The 21843-nt window shown below is 48.0% G+C and overlaps 1 protein-coding gene across 1 annotated transcript in view; it reads left to right on the plus strand.

Annotated features, from left to right (window-relative positions):
• MDGA2 (MAM domain containing glycosylphosphatidylinositol anchor 2) overlaps positions 1-21843 on the plus strand; it is a 332288-nt gene that overhangs the window by 17631 nt on the left and 292814 nt on the right. Inside the window, exon 2 of the mRNA XM_083839870.1 lies at positions 19377-19700. Within this exon, the coding sequence (XP_083695996.1) occupies positions 19655-19700 (46 nt within the window). The 5' untranslated portion in view covers positions 19377-19654. The remainder of the gene's footprint in view (positions 1-19376; positions 19701-21843) is intronic.

Genomic DNA, 21843 nt, shown 5'->3' on the forward strand with positions numbered 1-21843 from the left:
TCTGAAGACTTCTGTGCCTGGAAGAAATAAAGCAAACAATTGTTCTCCTTCAGAGCTGGTGGCTTGGTTTTGATAGAGGTGAAGAGTAGAGCCTGCCTGCTGCCTGAGCCACTGCTGCAACCTCCTGAGGCTACGCCTTCGCTTCTGGCTCTGTTGGGCTGTCTCATGCAATGCCTCGGGCTGGACCTTCTGCAGGTGGTTCAGAGCCCTGCTAAGAAGCTCTTAGGTTCCTGGAGCTGCTCCTGCATCTCCTGTTGGCTCGGCAGAGCCCAGTGACAGCCACGCGTGTTTGGTATTCAGTGTTCGATTAGCAGTTGGAGTCCTTGCTTTTAAAGATGCTGGGATTTTTCAGACTTCTATTTTATTTTTGGCTGTGATAACAGTTGCTAAATATTATTGCTTTGACTTGTACTTCTGTGAGACATCAGTTCTCAGTATACGTGGCAAACCACATACACAGTAAAAAATTTTTGGCACTTTCAGAGACCCCAGACCTTATATTTGGGCTAACAGCAGCCTGTCCACAAACATGCTTAGACTGCAAGCGAGGCGAGTAGCGCTGGTTTGAGTGAATGCTCCCGTGTCCCCGCAGGTTATCTGTGCACATCCGCGGCCACTCCCTGTAACCTCATCTAATCTCTGCACATACAGAGTGGCATAAATTGAAATGATTGCCCAGCCTGTGACAAAGTCAGGATTTCCTCTAGAAATGAAAAATTAATTTCCATGGATTTTATGGTCTGCTGTTGAAACTGGCTCCAGCCTGTCGCGTGGGTGCCAGAAAGCCATCTTAAAGCTCTGAAATCAGCTTTCCAGAAACTCTCCTGCTCCTATATAGGCTTTTGATATTAAATGCGGCCAGAGGTGGCCTCACTGCACAGCGTGTCCCGGCCCATAGTCCAGAAGGGTGATGCTGATGGTCCCCTAAGGAAGTGGGAGTCATCTCCTGCCAAGGCAGGGTTTGGGTTCTTTTCTGCTGTCTGTGCCCTTAGCGCCGTGGCCTTTTGGGCCCTGGGCAGGGCCCGGGCTCCCCCCAGCATCTTTCCGGGGTGGGGGAGCTGGAAATGGCTCTCCCAAGAGCTGCAAAGCTTCCTCCTGAAAGCCACGAAGTCTGCCCAAAAGGAGCACAGAAACCAATGTGCAGGCCTTGTAAAATTAGAATCAATCTGCACTGGTGGGCTGATAATGGATTTTATATTTCGAAATGCAGGAGTAACATGTCTTGCCCATCCATCCATGTGAATACACTGAGCATGGCAAACCTGTTTGCTGGCCCAGCAGTTGCTTATAGCTGGGATAATGACAGGAGGTTCAGAATAATCTTGGCTGTTTGTTGCCACCTCTGCTTCCTCTGAGCCCTGGTGTGAGTTGGTGGCCACTGTTTGGGTGTGCTGGGGTGAGGGGGGGGGAGCTTGATCTCATTTGGAAGCCTGGATGGCATATTGGAAATAAGTGGGGAGGGGGTGTGAGTAATTCCTGGACTTGTAATAGCCAGAAGCAGTCAGCAGGAGGCATAAACCCTGTTCCCAGAGGGTTAGTGGTAGGATGAGGGCTTTGGCTCGTTGCTGTGTGCTGTGCAGTGGAGCCCTGTGTGCTGGGTGGCTTCTGGTGTGGTCTCACCTCTGGGGCTAATGGGGAGCCCAGGCAGCCACGCAGCTGAACCCTTACAGTTGCACTGAAAAACCCAGAAACCAAAAGCAAAGCCCAAGCTGTAACTCAGACAGAAGTGGGAGGCTGACATCTTCCTGAGGCTGACTCAAAATTGCAAGTTTTTTTTACATAACTCCAGACAACAACAAGCAAAAAGAAAAAAAACCAGCCTGCAAGTGCAGTCTTTCCATCTTTCCCTTAATGCACACTAATTTTTCTCTGTGTGGCCTTTCCCCAGAGCTTATGTTGGTTGCTCCTTACATCTGGGATAAGGACAGCTTTAAAAGATGATGCTATGCAACCAGGCTGGGCTGGAAGGGGGAGCTGGGGGATGCCGTGGTGTTGGGGAATGCTGCCACGTGGCTGTGTTGGTGCACCAGGAGCACTGACAGGGCCTGGGGAGCTGCAGGAGCCAGGCAGTGTGTGGGAGCATGTCCACGCGGTATGCAGCTCTGGATACCAGGGGTCTGAAGGCTGGGGGTTGCTCATCTCTACTGCATTCAGCAGTAAGGTGCAGGAAGCTGAAAAATCCAGGTTATTAGATACAAGTTATTAGATCCATCTATATGAAGATGGGGGAGTTTTTCTATTCCTGTCATTCTTGGAAACAGCAGACAATTTTTGTTCAAATTTCCAGGAAGTGAAATGAAATTCAGTCTGGGAGAGACTGAATAAAAATGACTTGTGTGGATGCGTGTCATCAAAATTGTGTATATTTGCAAGTTTTAATTGTATAAAAATAAACACCAACCTGTTCATTATAAGCTATGTTTGGCATGTATCTACACATCCATGCCTTATACAGCCATTAGGGAGTAGCCAGCCAGTGAAATGGTGAGAAAATGGAGGTGCAAGCACATGCCTCGTACGTACCTATAGATGCAACTTACATCATTTATTCGCACATTTGCATACACTTAAAAAAAATACTATCAAGGCCTCAGGAAGCTCTATGAGTCTCCGTAACACTTATCTCTCGTCTATTTTAAATACAGATTTGCATAGCTGAGTGCTGTGATTTAAATTGCAAATGGCAGATGCAGGAACAAAACCTGAGCTCTAAGAGCGTGCGAGGTGCATTTCAGCAGCATCAGCTTTGTGTTCTTGCCCTGTTGTGCTGAGCTCCAGCTGCCTGCACCTCCTCTGCCTGCATCCCTTGCTGGCCTTCTGCAGGTTGCCCTTCGCACAACAACTTTCCAGCCCTGTGCTCATCTCCACTGCTCCTGCACTGGGAATATGTGGAACAGCAAAGGTTACCCTCTGAAGTTTGTCTCCCAAAATTTATGGAGTAGTGAAGCTGAATTAGACATGAGCCATAAAACTCTGGCATGGGATGGATGGATCAGCTCCAGTGTAAACTAAGGCTGGCTTAGTCAAACCGGCCATCTGCCTGCGCTGAATTCACCCGCTGGTGCTGCATGCTGCTGCTGCGCAGGGGCTGAGCTCTGCCTGGCTCAGATGGCTGCGAGGAGGATGTCTTCCTCCAAGCAGTCTTCTCCATGGCTTTAACTTTTTCCATGGTGACCAAATTTTGTTCTCTAACTTGTTCTGGTGTCAGTGTGCTGGCCACAGCCTGCCCCCAAAGCTTAGCCTGCTAGGGCAATGGGTACGGCTCCCCTTTCACATGGGGTTGGGTGGCTGCAGGGACGTGCTCGAAGCTCTGGAGCCAGCTCAGTGGGGGGATGTGCTGCTGCTGCTGGGGAGGGCTGGCTGGCTTCCTCGGGTGCGCTGAGCTCCGTGGTGCCTGTGGGTGGCTGCCTGTTTCTCATCTGCGGTGCTGAGCTGCCTCCTGCGCTGCTGGCAGAGGCACAGAACCCAGCCATGGCTTTGGTCCTCCCCGAGCATGTGTTCGCAGCTCTGGTGGCTGGTGCCATCCTCCAGCCGTGGCAGTGCTGCAGCCCTCAGTGCAGGTGGCAGTGGTTTAATGGTGTAGGGGGAGAGGATCCTTCTTGTTCGGGTGGTTTAAAGCTGCCTTGGCTCCTCCGTGCAGTGTGAGCGGGTGCCTGGGGATGTGCAGGAGGAGAAAGCTTCACAATGGGGGCATTTCTGTGTTTTGCTGTAGGAAGAGCACCGGAGGAACCTGGTCCTCACTGACCTGTGTCACTGCAGCAGGGCTGCTCTGGTTGTGCACCCCCTTCCCACTCTGGGCTGCGGGCTGCAGATGTTGGGCGCTCGTTTGCACTACAATGCCTGGTGGAGGAAGGGCTGGAGAAAATAATCCTCTAACCTTGAGCACGGGGGGCAACTCTAACGTTTTATTGGGTCACAAACCGATTCTAGTCTTATGGTTGCTTTCCCAGGTGAGATTTGCTCTGCTGGCACTTGAGCCTTGCGTTGCCCTGGGGGGGGGGGGGGGTGTGTCCTGGAGCTGGTGTTGGAGCCCATGAGTGGGGGAGCTGCTGGCTGCAGCCTCCCCCCCTGGGGGCGTCAGTGGAGCTGGTGGTGATGGGGCATGACGGGGCCTTGCTCAGAGCTGGGGTGTGTGGCTGGGTGCAGGGGTACAGCACCTGAACACCCCAGGACCTCCTGTCCAAAATCCCTCAAAGAGGGTGAGGGTGCAATGCAAGGCAGAATGACATTTGATTTGGGGAGATCATTTTAGTACTTCTTTGATGAAAAGCAGTGTACTGATGGCAATCTGAACCTGTTCCCTCTGTACAATAGCACCCAAATCCAATAGCTGCTCTCTTCAGGCTTTTCAACACCATGCTGACAACTGCAGATATGGGACACAGATGCCTTTGCTCATCTGCAAATGCAAAATTTCAGCTGGAAGCATCTCTGGCATCCCTTGGTTGGCAGTGCCAAGCAGCACCAGAAGTTGGTGTTGGTGCAGGAGCAGACCTTGAGCAGAGGGTCCCAAGGACTTGCTCTTCCTGTTCAGAGCCCATATATTCAGGTTATTAACTATTCCATGCCTTTGCCATTCTTCTCAGCTTACGCTATGTAATTATTTTTGCTATAAAAATGTTTTGTTGTAGCGTTTGCAAACCTTCGGTCGCATCTCCTAATAACCCAAGCTTAAAGCTTTGCGCTTCACTCTGGTTTGAAGTGATAATAACATGTTTCTTCCCAAATGTGCTTTGTGTAACGAAGTTAGCAAAGTAGATATTTTACATTTGAAAGTATTTTCTTCTGGAGGCGAAGGGGAAAAAAATTAGACTGCATCTTTGTCCTTGACTTGTCCTCAAGTGTTACTGAGAAATGTTGTCAGTTCCACTGCGTGAGGATTGTTTTCAGGGAAATAAATGTTTCGGTGGTGGCATTATGTTCCCATTCGATACACCTCTCATTCTGTAAGCTGCTGAAGGAAGAAACGGGGACACTTCTATCTCATTTACAAAGCACAAAGCTGTTTCTAATGTGACGGGCTGTTACAGGGCTGGGGGTGGGAAGGCTTGGTTCGGATCAGGTACTGAAGCCTCGATGTGCTTGGCTGCCTGGCTGCGGTGTCAGCAGAAGCGAAAGCAAGGCGGGTGGTGTGCTGGGGGCTTGCCCCAGCCCCACGTGGGCACCTCGGAGGTGGGAGATGCAGGCCCTGAGGGCTTCTCTTGCCTTCTGCCTCTGTTAACCTGCAACTTCACTGACGCTGTTTGCTGACAAATATACGTACGCTTGGCTTTTTTCAAGATCAGCACTCTGAGATGTTTTTGTCACCCAGCTCAGCACCGCCTGTGTGCTCGGTTCAGACCCGCTGGCACTGCTGACGCAGGCAGGTTTTTGCTGTGCCTCCACTGGCGGCGGCCTCGGCTGCCTGAGGAGCCCCTGGTGGAGCTGTGCTACCTTGGGGTGGCTGCAGAGCTCCGCAGGAAGGGCCCAGAGCTCTGCTGCAGGCCAGGTGAGGTCTGCTGGGACTACAGGTGAGAGAAAGCACTTGATTTTGATTAGGCTGAATGTTAGCTATGTGTTAAAGCCTGTTTATAACAAACAAGAAGGTCCTCAATGCAGTGAACTTTCAGGAAACCAGCACCCATCCAGAGCTTACTGCAGGCAGTGGAAGATTTCTGTGGGGTTAAGTATTTGAGGTTAATCTGCCCCCATCTAATTTTTTATCTCCACCTGAGCCTGCCAGCTGGGACTCCCTGGCACAGGTAACCTCTGTCCTGGCCAGCTGAGAATGAGATGTCCACCCAACATCTTCAGCTGGTCAGGTTGCCTTCCCTGCCTGGTCAGTGAAGGGATGCCTCCGAAGGCCTCCTCTAAAGGAATTTCCCACTGGAGACCTTCTTCAGCAGCACTTCTCCCTTTTTAAATTACCCAGATGAGGAACATCTTCATGAGCTACCAAAAATCGAAGTGCAAGTGAAGTGCAGGCTATGTATTATCCCCTTTGCTGAGGCCTGAAAAATCAGATTGCTGCCCTAACTTGTGGGACCAGATGGCAGTTTAGAAATACAGTAGGGCCGCTTCTGGTAATTTGGCCAAATTTCAGTTTGGATCATTATATTCTGCTTACCTAAAATCTTCCTGTTGCTTTGTTTAACTTCAGCTGGCAGCCAAACCGCTCATCCTTGGCGGATGAGAAGGATGCCTCTGTCTGAGGGAGCAATACTGAAGTTTTAATCGCTTAATGTTCCATTGAGCAAAGTCAGAAGATTAATGAACGCTTGAGGTACAAACTGGGATTTGCTGCTCTTCAACAAAGGACAAAACAGATGCCAGTGGGCTAATGCAATGAGCGTGTGCTCTCTGTGTTTGTGGGGCTGTTTCTTTAGAAATTCCTGCCCTTTGTTAATGCAGTGGTATGATAAAACACAGCTTGATTTACTTTAACAGCAAATTAGTTAATGACCCAGGTTTTATTTTGGTTTGGATTTTAATTTGACAGTGCTAATCAATCATAATTCACAAGGGTATACATGTAGCAGGCTTTTTTCAAAGTCCACAAATCCCCTGGTCCTGACCTGCGTGAACAAATGCTGCCGGGCCTGTTGATGAAGTCAGCTTTGGCCCAGAGTGGGTACACAGTGTGCCATAAAACTGTTTGCTGTTATTGCTAAATGTAATAAATTTCATAATCCAGAGAGTATATTTTAATTACCTCTGCGGTATTCCTTTTAGCTCGCGTCCATCTGATTGCATCCAGGTAGCAAATGCAGTTGTACCTCCTGGCGGCTGACAGGGGACAAAGTGCTTGGAAATGCAGTTCTCATCAGCCAGTGCTACCTGAGCTTGTTCATGGGACAGGAGTTAGCTTGTAATGCACAAGGATGCCCTTCTTCCTCCTACGTGTGAGGGTGGGGGATAGGGGAGGAGCGGTTACTGTACATAAAGAGCAAAACCAACTGTCCCAAACCGTGCTGCTCTGGGGCAGCCCTCGTCCCCAGAGCTCCTGAGCAGCTGCAGCTATCGATGGGCTCTGCCCTCAGGATGCTGCCTGAGCTTGGGTTTGCTCATTTCACTGAGGCATGGGGTGGCAGGAGGGGAAGGAGAGACGGATTTGGGGCAGTTCTAGCCACAAATGGGCTCAGTGTGACTTCTGTTCTCGTGGGAGGCATTATCCACTTGTCTGCTGAGCTGTACCTGCAGGAGGTGGCTTGTGTCTGTTGTGCATCATAAACATACCCATGAAGAGCAGATGTTTTGCCCCTCAAATAACTCGTGCAGCTTGGATCAAAGGTGTTTTGTGAATACCCTTCAGGGAGGGCAGATGCAGCCCACTGCCACCCTGCGTGCCCTAAGCACTGCTGTGTGCATGCTTGGGCTGGCGCTGCATTCTGCAGGGATGGCAGCTGGGGCCCTTGGAGCTGCGCGGAGAGCTGTCCTGATGCTGCTCTGGCTGCTACAAATACCTGGGGAGCAGGGGGCGGCTGGAGGGGCTGTGGTCGCAGTGAGCAGGGCGACCAGCAGCAGTGTTGCTCCAGGAGCTGGCTGGCCATGTCTCCGTGGCTCCCACCCTCGAGCGGAACCAGGATCGTGCCCCAGAGCTTGTACCCTGCGTGTCCTCCCCTGCTCCCCACAGCAACTGCTCCTCCACGGCACGATGGGGTGCTTTTGGGCTATTTTCACTTCTTTAAAATAACTTCTTAGCTCAGAGCAGAGGTGTGGATTTTTAATGATTTAGTGCCCTGTAATGGGTGTCCCTTAAGGAGACTTTCTGCAGGTAATTTCTCATATAGTTAATGGCTTTGCAAATAAGTCAGCCTGGGTTTGGGCTTGCCCTGAATTTGGGCCTTGGACAGGGTGCTGGAGATGGCAGAAGTGAGGAGCAATGGCAGTGCAGCATGGAGGTCACCTCTTTTGTTTGTGAGGTTATTTATGAAAAAATGAGCTTATTTAGTTTTCAGGGGAGCTTGGTGTTTGAGGTGAGCCGGGCTGGTGGTGCTGCTGTTGGAGACCAGTCCCTGTGGCTGGGGGTGCTGAGACTCAGGTCTCTGATGTCTGAAATGCCATCTTATGCTGGAAAAGGTGAAGTATTTCAGGAATGGCACCCAGCCAGTACAGACAAATATAGCATCGTGGTACTGTGGCACTGTTCGTCTGCATATGCCAAAATATTTTACGGAAGAAAATCAGTCACTTCCCCTCTTTGCAGAGGAGAAAATCGAGGTGGCAGTGTGTGTCCTGGGCTAGCGGCAGGTCAGAGCCGAGGCTGGGGCTGAGGCTGCTTTGCTCCCAGACAAGGTCATCTCTGAGGGACATCAAAACGTGTTGGACCTCAGCCTGGCATAGACATTTTACCTGAACTAGGAGCTACAGCTTGTTGAGAATCTGATTTTTTTTTCCCTTTTTTGATTTTCTTCTGCAAATCATTTTTTTGCCACTTTGGGAGGATTTTTAGCCTAGCTGGGGGGCAGATGGAGTCAACTTACTGCTTCCCTGCAGAAGAAATACACCAAGCTTCGCTTGTACCTGGGAGAACTTTAATGACTTAATCATGAGATGAGCTTATGCCCATTAAACACGTGTTTGAGGGCAAAGGACAGTTGTGTACTAGTTCTGTTTCTGTTTTAAATGAAAGCTATATAAAGGATGTTTTGTGGAATAATAAGGTTGCTAGAAGAATTGTCAAGGAAAAACGCATTTTCAATGTTTGAGTAAAATTTTAACGAATTTTAATTTCATTTAATTAAATTTAATGAATTTTTGCTGGTGGTTTCAAATCCATTGCATGCCGAAACTGCAACAGAACCTCCTCAGGTGAGGAGTCCTTTGAGCAGGTCTCAGATTTAAACACATCAGTTTCCTTTCTTGCATTCCCCCAAAGCATGACCAGTGCTAAATAATTTCTTCATTTTCAGCCTCATAACTCCCTAGACAAGCTTGAGAAATGGGCCCACACGAACCGAATGAGGCTCACCAAGTCCAAGCGCAAGGTGCTGCACCCGGGTTGGGGCCATCCCAGACATGAGGACAGGCTGGGGGAAGAACTTGGGAGCAGCAGTGTGGTGTCCCTGCCTCTGTGACATCCTTGCAGGGGGTTGGAGCTGGGGGATCTTTAAGGTCCTTTCCAACCCGAGCCATTCTGTGAACTCAGTTTGATTGTGTTGTGTTAATTTGGTGATTTGATCATTTAGAACTATTTAAATGTGTTCGTTTTTGTCTTGCTTATAACCACAGTCGGATCATTGTTTTGTTGCATTAGCCTGGAATTGTGCTTGCTTGCTGTATATGTGCTTGTTCATCATTTCTTAAATAAAATCTATTAAAAGGAAACAGGCTATTCTGTCAAATTGCAGTGTGGGTTACAACCTCCAGGGCACAGGCAACTTTGGCTGAGGAACCAGTAAGATGTTCAGCTGTTTCCCAAATAATGCCTGTGGGGCTGTCTGTATGATTTTTTTTGCTGACCTCAGCCTCACTTCTGTGACCAAGCAGACCGGACAGGAACCAGCTCTGAGCCAGGAGCAGGGTGGTGGGGGTGAGTGTGGGTGCTGGCTGAAGAGGAGCCACCTGCGTCTGTGGACTCCCAGTTAGTGCCTAGAAAATCATGGCCTGGGAGATGTGCCTGATGTGCTGTGTGAAAGCTCATGAGAAATCCTCTTGTATAGCTTCTATATAAAGCATTGAGCACCTGGGAAGATTACAGATGCTACTGGTTGTCCAGTTCTTGAGCACCGAGTCACATCTACTCTGAAGCAGTGGCTCAGCTGAACTTCAGCATAAAACCTTCCAATGGCAGGGCAGCAGGCTTGGGTTTTCTCCACAGACTTTTGGTCACATCAGATAGCTGAGAGCAGATGCAGAGTATGGGAGGGTGGTCTGCTGTCCATAAAATGGAACGGGTCAACATCTCTTTAGTTGGCGGTGTCTGTAGCACCTGGACAGCATCCTCTGCAGCTGGCCATAGGCATAATGCACAGAGCGTCTGCTAGAAGCACAGGATTTTCTCCTGACTTGATCCAAACTGTAATGTTGACAAATTAAGACTTACCCTTTTATGCAGAAGCCATGCATAACAATGAATGTTTTGAGTTGTAAATGAATATATACATTATCTGGAGAGCTGGTGGTGTGCTAGGTGCAGGAAGGTACTTGAATGATTTTATGGTTGTCATTCTTTGTAATTTTCTACTTGGTTATTAACATGAGTGAAGCACATTTGTTCTGCTTGCTGATCTTTTTATTACGTCTCGACAAACGTACGCTACAAAATTAGCAGGGAGTCCAGCGCAGTTATTTTTGGTTTCTTTCTGACACAATTGGTCAAGGAAAACGAATAGCATTTCCCAATAAACTCTTGACGAAAGCAGAGGGCAACTCCTGCAGAAACCTGAACACTCATATTCCAGCAGTTCCTGGGAGCTGAGAATATTTCAGAATTACCAACTGGGGTACTTAAGTACTTAATTCCCATTAAACACATCAAATCAGTAGGTGTTACACCCCTTTACTTTAAAACTTAAACAACGTGGGTATGTTGTTTAAGCTGCAGCTAACACAACATACAAGCACGTTGCTAATAGGATTTGGAAAAGCAGATACCCAAACTGCTGATGGAGACTGGGCACGGTTTTTTAATTGAGTGTGCACTCAGAACATCCCCTCAGAGCAGCTGTTTTGTGGAAAAAAAATATATAGAAAAGGGATTTAATTACAGTGATAATGTCTCGTTTGCGGAGGTGATGGAATAAATGGCATAGACTGCCCATAACTGCAGTTCTCCCCTGAGCTTCTCCATTACATCTCCTTTGCTACCTAGGGATGCTTTTTCTGTTTCTCTTGTGCTTTGGGATTATATATAGGACTAAAAAAGCACAAGATGAATGTCTGCATCTTTACCTTCAACGATTTCACCCATCATCCTCTGAGGGATGTTTCTGTGTTGTAATTTCCTTATGCATCTGCCAGGTGGTTTTTTACTTGACTTCTCTTGATTTTAATGACTGTTTGACTCCCACATCCCAGTCAGATTCTGTTATCTGTAAAATGCAGCTGCAGGCATGCTTTTTATATAGTTATTTTTTATATATATACACAGGCACATATATAGACACTTTTAATATGTGCTCTTAAGTCCTGTTCCAAATGAATTGCAATTGAGCTTTGATGTTTTCTCAGTCTGACAAGGAGTCAGCAGACATGCAATAAGAAAATATTTGTTGATGTTTGAAGATTATCTGCTGATATCTGAGCTGTGCTGATAGGTTGTGAGCACCCTGGTGGTGAATGTGCTCTGTTCCAGGTTTGTGTTGATGTCATCCACCATAAGGGAAAACTGGGATCCTTTTTCTGACAAAAGTGGGAATGAAGATATACTGCTAGACTGGCAGAAGTCAATAAAGGAACTCTATAGAGTGATTTATTTCAGCTGGGAAACTGGAATGGCAAGAGGTTGAAACATTGAGACTTCTCTCATGGAGTATAAATCAATCATTCCCTGCGGATGTGGACACTAGCAAGGAGAGTCCTCTGGGCTCACCTGTACTGCTCTATGGGTGTTGTCGTGTCCCTGCAGTGGGTATGTCATGGAACAGACACCCACAGTCCACCTTCTGCGTGTTGTGTACGTGCCAGCCATTGATTATTAGTATTACATAAATTTCTAAGTTCTTAGATTTGAACTGGTAACCTCCAGGTGTAGAAGTCCAGCATGCTGTAACAAAACGCAGGAGTCAAAATGCGTAACGATAGTGGTAAAGATAGCGGTAAAGCCTGTGGTTTTGAGCAGTTCCTGGAAAAGCACGTGGGCAGTCTGACTTCCTTCAGCCCCTGGCATACTGAAGAGGTGCTGGGGAGAGCATGAGGCCCTCACGATTATGCATCAGGTGAGGGTGCTAGCGGCCTTGGGTGGCCCAGTCAGATCTGTAGGTGCAGTTCATGTGGCCCTGATGGCCTTCAGGATGGCTGGGAAGTGAAAAGGAGTGTGTTTGTCTAACGTTTCCTCCAGGAGCTATGCCTATAGGAGTCTGTCTCCTCACCATACAAGTGCACCACCACCACCCTGTATGGCTGTAACCATAAGCTGTCACCGAGGCTGTACTGGAGATGTAGTGCTGTGAAACGAATAATCAGCTTTCGCTGAAGTCCCTGGGAAGAAAGAAGGGGGGAGCAAGGTGTCCTGTGCTCAAGGCACAACAGGGAGAAGCACAAGACAAACCTCGGAGGCTCCTGGCTCTTCCGTGGCAAAACACAGAGGTTTGGGTTAAAGCCCAGAGCTAGGGAGAGAAGAAAACAACATCCTATAACCTCAAATTTTGTTTACTGTTTAAGACTCAAAGTTGAGCTTGGAGTTTTGGCGTGATTCAACTTTTTCATGATTGGCATGTTTGATTTAGATGCAGCAATACAACATCTCCACCCCATCGGCCATAGAGCGTAAGTAATAAGGCGCAGACGAGTGACCTCCTGCTGTCCTGATCTCGCAGCGGGTGGCTCCTGGGTGCCTGGAGGGGGACACAGGGCAGGTGGCAGCTGTCACCCCTCGGTCCGAGGTGTCACCCCCTTCCCATGGGCATCCTCGGAGTGCTGCCAGCAGCTGCCTGGTGCTGGGCTGCTGGGAGGAGAGGGGCTCGGGGTGCAACGGGGAAATGCACCCATGTGGCTCCTCTCAGGGCTGGTCTCTTCACTAAATGCTGTCTGCTTCACACAGGCTGCGACTCACTTGTGCCTGATTATGTTCCCGAGTTACCCTTGAAATAGCTCTGCTTTAGTCATCCAAAATGTGAGTTACTGTTAGCGTTTTCTTCGGTGCTGCAGTAAAAGTGATTGCTCTTTCAAGCCTTGACTTAATCTGCATGCGTTCAGCTTGGGGTGGGAATCAGCGTGTCTAAGAAGCGTGATGAAAGTTATCTCAATTCCTGATTTCTTTGACCAGGTCAAAGTTGGCAGACTCCTGGTTCAGTTCCCCAGTCTCGGGGGCCTCACGTACCACGGACAGCCATCAATAATTTCAGCATCATGCTGCCATTTCCTGAGGGAGGCACTAGGCCGTAGGTCTGAACTAGTGTCCTCAGCTGAAATTTGCAGGCCTCTGTATAGATGGAGAGAAGTTTGTTACATCCACAGAACAGTGAGTCCTCGTAAGTCACTTATTGTTGGCTCCTGAAAGGGTAGAGGCCACTGCGATAAGTAAAACTGTTGGTTTGATTGATATTTCTAGGTCCTTTTGTGTCACTGTTAGACTGTACATGGCCGCGTGTCCCACGCTGTGGTGGCTGGACTGGGGCTGTTGTGCGGCAGCAGTGGAGAGGACAGTGGTGGTTTTCAGGTGAGGGCAGCGGAGGTCTTCTGCTGTGCCTGACCTCAGATGTCTGTCACGCAGGTGCATGGCCTTTCACACGTGCCCTCCATCATGGCTTAAGCTTTAGTTAGGAAGATATTTTGGGGTATTCTATGATAAGATGGGATTTGTTCATTTTTATGGAATCAGATAAGTCAGGCTCCAGTACAGTGTTTATCCTGTATAATTTTAAGCATGCTAGGAGGGTGATGTAGGGTATTTTGATCGATTTTATGTTTTGAATTATTTCAAAACTCATTCTGAACTCTTTATCTGATTTTAAAAAGGAAGCACGTTTTTAATGGATTATTCCTAATAGAAACATTTTGACTTTGCTACTCAGAAATGAGGTTTTATTTCCTAACACGTCTCTGTTTAGTATCTAGAAACGAAGAAAACCCCGCATTTGCAAGTAAAGCCTCTCTGTCCGATCCATTTTTTTCCCCTCTGGAAATTCTGCAGCTTCTCCCCTTTGCTCTGGCAGAGTTTGCTCAGCTGACAAGCACGAAGCCCATGTCCTGGCTCATGATCCCTCCTCCAGCATCGCTTCGTGCTCCTGCTTGCATTGTGCTGTGCAGACAGCGTTGCTGTTATTTTAGGGAGAATGCACTTCACTTTGGGCCTTTGTAAGTGCAAGAAATCAGAGTGGGTCGGGGATATACTGCCTCTTGGTATGAGAACATGACACCTTCCCCACCCCCTCCCCACACTGAGTCCTGTTTTGGTGGAGGAGCGGTGACAACAGCAATTGGGGTCAGGGCTGTCACGCTGGCAGAAGTGCTCTGAATGCTGGAGAGAAGAGTGCTTTCCATGCCCTGCTCTCCCTCTCAGCTTTTCTGAGGGCTGCCAAAGAAAAATCTGCTTTCTGTGCTTTTTTTCTCATGAGAGGAGCAAAGTCTGATGAAGATATAAGGCAAGAAAGAGGGTTGGGAGGAAGATCAGTCTCTAATTTGGTTGAACAGGGCTGTGTCATATACGTGATGTTAGAAAGGACTTTGGGAGTGGTGGTGAGCCTTCACAGAGCTGTGCCAGCATGTAGCATTATTGTTGCAAAAATGGGGAAATTGGAGGGTTTTGGGTGACCCTTGGGAAGAGGCCTCAGCTGGGGACACAGGGCTGCAGGTTCGGCTCACTTCTTGTTGGCCACATCCAAGGGCAAAGACAGCTCTGCAAACTGCAGCATTTTTGGTGACAGTTTTGGTACGAAAAGAGTAAAAATAGTGTGTGACGCTTGGGAGCAAATGATGAGAGAAACTAAAATCAACATCAGTGATGTTGTGGGGCTAGCTAAAGTAGGCAGAAGCAAAGAAATTCAGAGGTAGCTGCTGTCCTTTGCTCTGCCTTTGCCTCCACATACAGGAGATGCACTTGGATGCTGGATGTAGTACGATACTGAACAGGGGAGATTTAAGGGCAGAAGAGCATCCTTGAACCTGAGCTGCCTTGTTTTTGTCAGATGCAGTTAAATCCTTAACAAGAATTTAACAGGCTTTTGTATTTAATTTCCTTTTCTCACTGGGGACAGGTATCAGTCTGTGTGACAGCAGCCCTTCTGCTGGAGCCCGGTTGGATGTGAAGCAGCTGCAAATTGCCCAAAATTGCAGATGTCAAAGGGATTTATTTTATACTGCTTTGTATATGTGGTACGAACAAGTCAATATTAATAAAAAATGGCATTCCCTGATAGCCAAGAAACCTGCTGCTGTCGGGCACCCCACTTTGTTAGGCACTGTGAACAGTTGTACATGTGCTGATGCTCTAAAATATGTTGTAGTGTCCCTCGTGTCTGGCTCCCAACAATCCTGTGTATCAGTAGCTTTGATTCGTCCTACTGGAGGGTAGGGAAGGGGGTTTCAAAACTCCTCCATCTAATGTAGTTCTGAGCAGCCATGGAGACCTGGCTTTGTAGTGAGATTGCCTCCAGGAGAATCAAGCGCTTCCCAAAGATGAGATCTCTGCTCATGAAGCTACACAGAAATCTGTTCTCTGGATGTTGGGTTCTTGTTCAGCCTGGCGCAGGCTCCTGGCCTTTTTTATTCTCCAAACCCTGGCAGCGGAAGGGGTCTCCTGTGAAGGCAACCAGCCCGTACCTGCTGATGGGTAGCCATGCTGCCTCGTGTGGGCTGAACCCCTGTGGCTGGGCAGCGATCCAGGAAGGCTGCCTGTAACTTCAGGACAAATGCTCTGGGTGTGTTTGTGCCTCTGGGGACAAACTCAGGTAGGAGCAGCAAATGTGAAGCTTTAATTGGAGGTCGTGAAGTTGCAACCTCTAAAGGCTGTGTCTAGCAGTGATGCTGTGAGTGCAGAGAGAAGCAACAAAGCCGGTGAAGGGACAGGAAAACAAGACTTAGTGACTGAGGGAATTGGTTGTTTAGCATGGAGAAGCAGAGACTGAGGGGGGAGAACTCTGCGGTCTTCAGGGCTGCAAAGAGCCTAATCAGGGAGGCTGGGTAAACTTCAAGTGTCTTTACATACTAGAGGCCCAGTAAAGCTTGGTTTGAGGATTCAGGTGATGCTGTTCACAAGACATTCCAGGATCTTACTGCACTTGCTGCCTTTTGCTGTTGAATGGAAATAATACCAGGAGCCCCCTGTTGCTGTTTTTCTCCTCTTGCAGCAGAATGTTTGCATTTAGCAGCAGTTAAAGGGAGGCTTAACGCTGCCCCCTGACACACGCTGCTGTGCCCTGGACAGCACTGGCTGGTGTATCACATCCAGTAGAACAAAAAGTGATTCCCAGCAATATGACCCCAGGAAGCCAAACCAATCATTTTAATAGAACTCTTCAAGACACAAGCAAACTCCTGCTTGCACCTTTCTGATATGAGTCGTGTACATCTAGTGAGAGCTGAGCAATTTTTAAACATGAACTATTTCCTACAAGGAGCTTTCAACATGAAAAGTAAAACAAATTATTCAAGTTCAGGTTACTTTCAGTAAATAGTAAGACAAAGGTAACGTAGCAATTAAAAGCAAAATTTCTTGTTTCAAAGGGGAACGCATTAATTTTTCATGTCAAAATGAGCCTTTATTTTTAAAGAAACAAAGTCATCCCAGGAACAAAAGCAAAACATTCAGTCTGGGACGGTTGAACACTTAATTTTGTCTGAAACTATTTTTACCACAGTCTATTTTGCTGAGAAGAGCAGACCAGCTCGTTCCTGTGTCCCCAGTCCCTGCATGTGACAAACTGAAGCCAGCCCCAGCTATCCTGCTAGGTCTGTCGGTGGATGATGAAGCTTGCTACCAAAGGTCATCCCTTCTCTTGCTGCTCTAGGTCTTAATGCAGTTTTCTTCTTTGCCCTCAGACTATTCATGTTGTCCTTTTAATTTTCCTTCCTGTTCTTCATACACTTGAAGATCCCTCTTTTGCTCAGCTGGAAGAGGCCTTGCACTTCCCATTTACTTTGTTTGTGGTGCTTTTGCACCAGGGCTGGGGGATCCCACAGTGCCTTGTCTAAACCCAGGAGGCGCTTTTATGTCTCTGGGAGATAGGTGGTAATAGGGCGAGAATGTCTCTGAAAGCGGGACAGACCTCCTTGTGTTTTGTGGTAGCTTTTTGTCTTTTTGTGAACTCATTGTAGAGGCAGTTTTCTGGCCAGGTTGTGGCCAGTTTGAGACTGAGCCAAGAAGGGCATCCAAGAACAAGGCTTGCTCCAAAATACTTTGAGATGTAAAAATATCCACGTACTTCATCCCCGTGATTAGCAGCCTGGTCCTGTGCCACTCCGACACTGGGTCAGCTAGCGCTGAACGGAGTGCTTCAATGCGTTACTTAGAACAGACAGCATTGTCTCCATTACTTATTACAAACAGCAGTTTTACTTGTAATTTCAAATTAAATTTTGGTTTGTTACATCAGACTTTTCATCATGCTAAATCACATTCTAGAAATTGTCTATTAGACTTCAAAGACATCTTTATTGGTTTACTCATAATCTTTTTTCTGGTGTGTGTGCAAAAAATGTTTCTTCAGTGTGGCCTGCCAGAAGCTGCTGCTGCTTGTAGACATGCAGAAGCATTTCTATGCATTGATTTGAATAAAAAAATCCCTCTAACTTCCTTTAGGATATATAGAAACATAAGATAGTCTGTTAATAATATTTTTTATAAATAAAAAGCTAAGGAAAACTCTAGGTATAGAACTTAAAAATGTACATATTCTTTGAGGTTAGAGCAAGCACTTTGAATTGGGAGCTTTCACCTTTGGTCCCTTCTGCTGTGGGTTTACAGTAAGGTCTGTGTGCTTGGGATAAAATCCTGCTACAGCATGCTCCAGGAAGGGAGCAGTGCTCGCCAGCTAGGGAGCAGAGCTGGGCAGTGAGCACAAGTCCATGAATACCTTGGAGCAGCACAAGGTATTTTTTACAGGCTGTAAAAAGCGGGGGGGTTGGGGAACAACAAAACAAAATAAGGATTAAACTGAACAGTTGCAACATGCTTGTAATAAAGCATATCTTCTACAAGAATTATCTAGGCTTTCAGTGTAAGTAAGCTGTTAAAAAGAAAAAAAGAGAAAAGACTTGCAAATAGGCTAATGTGACTCAAATGTGTTGTGTGTGATAGTCTGACAGTGCCAGCAGCCACCGGGTCGCTGTGGTGGAGCCAGGATGCAGCACCGAGCGTGAGGCGCCAGAGTGACAGGCGGTTCTTCCTTTATACCAAGTTAACAGTGTGCTTTGAATAAAATATTTCACAGAAATCTTGAACGATTCTGCAGGGAGGAGAATTTGACAGTTAATTTCCTTTTTTCCTGAGACATTTAAGAGTGTGGCTTCTCTTTTTTCGTAAGCTTGTTTTGGGGGCCGCCTTTGCGTGTGCTGCTTCTGAAGCTTTTCCTCGTGATCACAAGTGCCAGGACTAGCTCTGTGCCGGCTGCTTGGAACTCGCTGTGTGTTCTTGGTGACTCCCACGTGGCTCTCGGGCTGCTGTTGGTAGCTGGGACCCAGCGTGGTGGGCTCCCGGGGGGGCCCTGTTCCAGCAGGGGGTTGTGAGCCCTGTGGCAGGGGCTCGCTGTGGTGTGCGTGTTACCTGGGGGCTGACCCCAGCAAACTCGGTGCGCAGCACTGTGAGACCCTTTATTAAGCACAAAACTGCAAACCTGTTCACTTCAAATTGGCAATTGTATTTATAATACTAGATAACTAAAACCTGTGCACACAAATCAGACTATTTCACTCAGCAGTGGCATCACAGGGAGCTTGTATATCAAGTTTCATCTTCAGTATGATGCCAAAAAGCTTATTTTTCTGTGCCTGATTTTTTTGATTAAAATGTTATTTCTTTGCACAAAGCCATCAACTTGCTAAGTTTTCTTAAAGTGGTGACAAGTATGTAACACCAGTTGGTTGCTCCTTAGTCATGAGCCGTTTATAAGGCATTTGCCAACCCGGTGCATAGTTCCACCTGAATCGATGTTTTGTAAACAAAATGAATTAGTTTTAAATAGTAATATTTGGCTAAGATATCTAAAACTGGGATGCTCTACTGGAGAAGGTCTCTGAAATAGCTTTCTGTGTGTGTTTTATGTTTGTTTTCAAGCCTGATACAAAACATTGGACTTCTCGAAAGGCCATCAATTTTTGGGTATCTCAGCAGAAGTCAGTGGTAGAGCTTCACCAAGGAAGCAATGGGTCTCTTGTAACTTCTGGGTTGTGGGAGCCCCCAGCACCTGTGAGAAACTCTTGGTCCTAATCGAGGCTTCTTAGAAGTGGCCCCTGAGGCCTGAAGAACCCCTCCACACCTGGCATGGAGGGCAGGGAGCTGGCAGCTCTGGGAGCAGCAGGAGGTGACCCGGTAGGCCTCGTGTCAGCAGCCCAGCACTGGGGAGAGGTCCGTCTCCAGAGCCCAGAGCAGACATCTGCTGCTCCCCAGTGACTGCTGAGGGGTGCGGCCTCTGCTCCCTCTGCAATGGAGGCCTTCATGGCTGTGAGGAGAGCCCGACCCGGCCTTTGGGTAGGGAGCAAGTTGCCTGTGGAAACCCTTACGCCGTGAGGGGAATGCGGTCGTGAATGTCCAGGGAAGAGCTTGCTTACATGCTTTCCTACCTGCTGTTTCTTTCCAGAGCTACAGCCTGGCAGATGGAGCCTGTATTAAGCCCCTGCCTCTCTGCTGCCTGGCTCGGAGGCAGCAAGGCAGCTGGCCCGCTCTCCATGTGTCCCTCTGCCTTTTGGCCACCCCACACAAACACACACTTGAACCTGGAGACCCGTTCTAACCAACAGAAGAGGCTACCTCAGGGCTAAGGAAGACTTCTGGGACAACCCGCTGCTGTGTAAAGAGAAAACATGACCCCCATGTCAGCTGGGAAACTGTCAGCTCTCTTTTGGCAGCGACCAGGTGATGGATGTGCATGGCTCGGGGCTGCTGTGGCTGCGATGGTCTCAAGGTCAGCAAGGCTGGGACAGGGGCACTGCAGTGGGAGGAGGGCCAGGGGACAAGGCACGAGGACCTGGAGTTCAAGGCTTTGATAGTTTTGCTGCTTTTTTCACCTTGTGGTTTGGGGAGCTGTAATGGGTCCCTGGAAGTCTGTTCCAGCTGTGCTTTTGGTCTTTTTTTGGACAAGGAAGAAAAATGTTAGTATTACAGCAACAAGCAAAAGCTAGGTATGAGCTTTGCAGGGTGGTGCTGGTGCCCCTGCAGTGTGCTGGTGGCTCGTCTTCCCTGGCAGCACATAGAAGAGCATTGGAGGCTGTTGGTCTGGCAGGCGAGAACAAAATAATAATCATGGAAAACTGTTAACCTGAAAGTTTTTTGACTGACATCACATGGGGCAGACTGCAATCCCTTCTGATATGCTCTGTATCTTAAAACAAGCAGAAAACCTTTATTTTTCCAGGAGGGCTTGAGTCCTTGAGACAGTGTGAAACACTGCGAAACCACTCTGCTCCTGATCTGATGTGAGCAATGTTGGAGTTCTCAGCTTGGCTCTGCTCTCCTGCCTGCATGTCTTTTCCTTGTGAAATGCGGGCTTTAGAGGCAGTAGGTGCCTCTTCTTGCCAAATCTTGCAGAAAAATCTTGTGTATTGAAAACTTGGTGGCATAATTTTGGCTTATGGGGTAGACAAGTCTCTCTGATATAAGAAATAGTGATTTTTTTCAGGGAAATACATTGTCTTCTGCACATATGTAGTTTTGGGGTGTGGAGAGGATTTGTGGTGATCTTCATTTAGTCCTAGCTGGAGTCACCCTGATGTTCCCAGGCAGTTGTCAGGGCTGGGAGCTCAGGGACCTCATGCATGCCTACCACACTGCTGAGATCAAAAACTAAAGAAGGAACAAGCAAGGTCTGGTCTGGCTGATGAAAATGAGCTGGGTTCCCCATCCTGTGTCATCTGCCACTGGCATATACTTCAAAGGAGGAAAGCAGAGGTTCATGTGTCCTAGGGCTTTGCCTCCCCCCAGCTGCCAGGAGCCAATGTTTTGGTTAAACAATTGCAGATTCACAGTGATGGCTGTGGTACATTGGAGACAGGTATGCAAGGGGAATACTTTTGAAAGGTTTTCCAATATCCTCCTTCAACAATGATCAGCTTGATGTCATGGTGATGAGCAAGTGCCCAGAGTGTTGCAGAAAGTGCTTCTGTGCTTCCTTGCAAGAGAACCCTAGTAGTGTGCTGAATCACTGCACGAGAAGCAGCAGCTCTTCTCACCAGAAATAAGTGTAACGAGAAGTGTTACAGGATGAAAGAACCTTCCTCTGAGCAATAGGCAGAAGTCTTCATGTGATTCAGTCAGATGTGAAAATGGCATTACCAAAGAGGGGGGAAAATACACATCCTACCAAACCCACTGAAGATGTTAAGGGAACTGTATCCAAAATTTTTGGGAAGAAAAATGGTTATTTTTGCCTTTACCTGTTGATTAAGTTTTTTTGAGTGCAGGAAGAGTTGTGTTGAGAGCTGCATGGTGGGTAGGCAAGGTGGTGAATTGCACCCCCTGCCTGTTTTAGAATGGGCAGTGGCCATGCGTTGCCCAGAAATGTGTGTGGGGGGAAGAAGCTGTCACCACTGACCTGCTGCGGTTTCAATGGGCTGGAGTAAATCCAGGTTCAGTCCCTGCATGAGTCCCCTGCTTATTGCTGAGGCACTGGCAGAGCACCTGTTGGATGGGGAGGGTGGTGGGGACGCTGCAGGGTGGGTGCATGCTGTGGCACTTGCTGAAATTAGGGATGGACATCATGAGATGGGACCAGGGCTTGGGACCCAGCAGTGGGGAGTGCATGTGCTCACCATCTCCTTCATCTTTCTCCGGTTCTGAATAGGAAGTAGTGGCAATTGCCCCAAGATGTGGTAATTGCAGAAATGACTTTGAATTCCAGTAAGCAAGGCAGGGGGTGGTCCCATCTGCCCCCTAAAAATGCGTCACGTCACCGAGTGCTTGTGGTCCTGAGAAGGCAGCAGGACAACTTCAGCCGATCCCATGGCTCGAGCAGTTGGCTCTGGGGGAGCGCCTCTCAGGAAGCGATCGGGGTGGCCTGGAGCCGCCTTAATTAGCTTCTCAGTGAAGAACTGAAGGTTTTATAACCTGTT

The sequence above is a fragment of the Anser anser genome (assembly GCF_964211835.1).
Source record: "Anser anser genome assembly, chromosome: 5".
NCBI lineage: Eukaryota > Metazoa > Chordata > Aves > Anseriformes > Anatidae > Anser > Anser anser.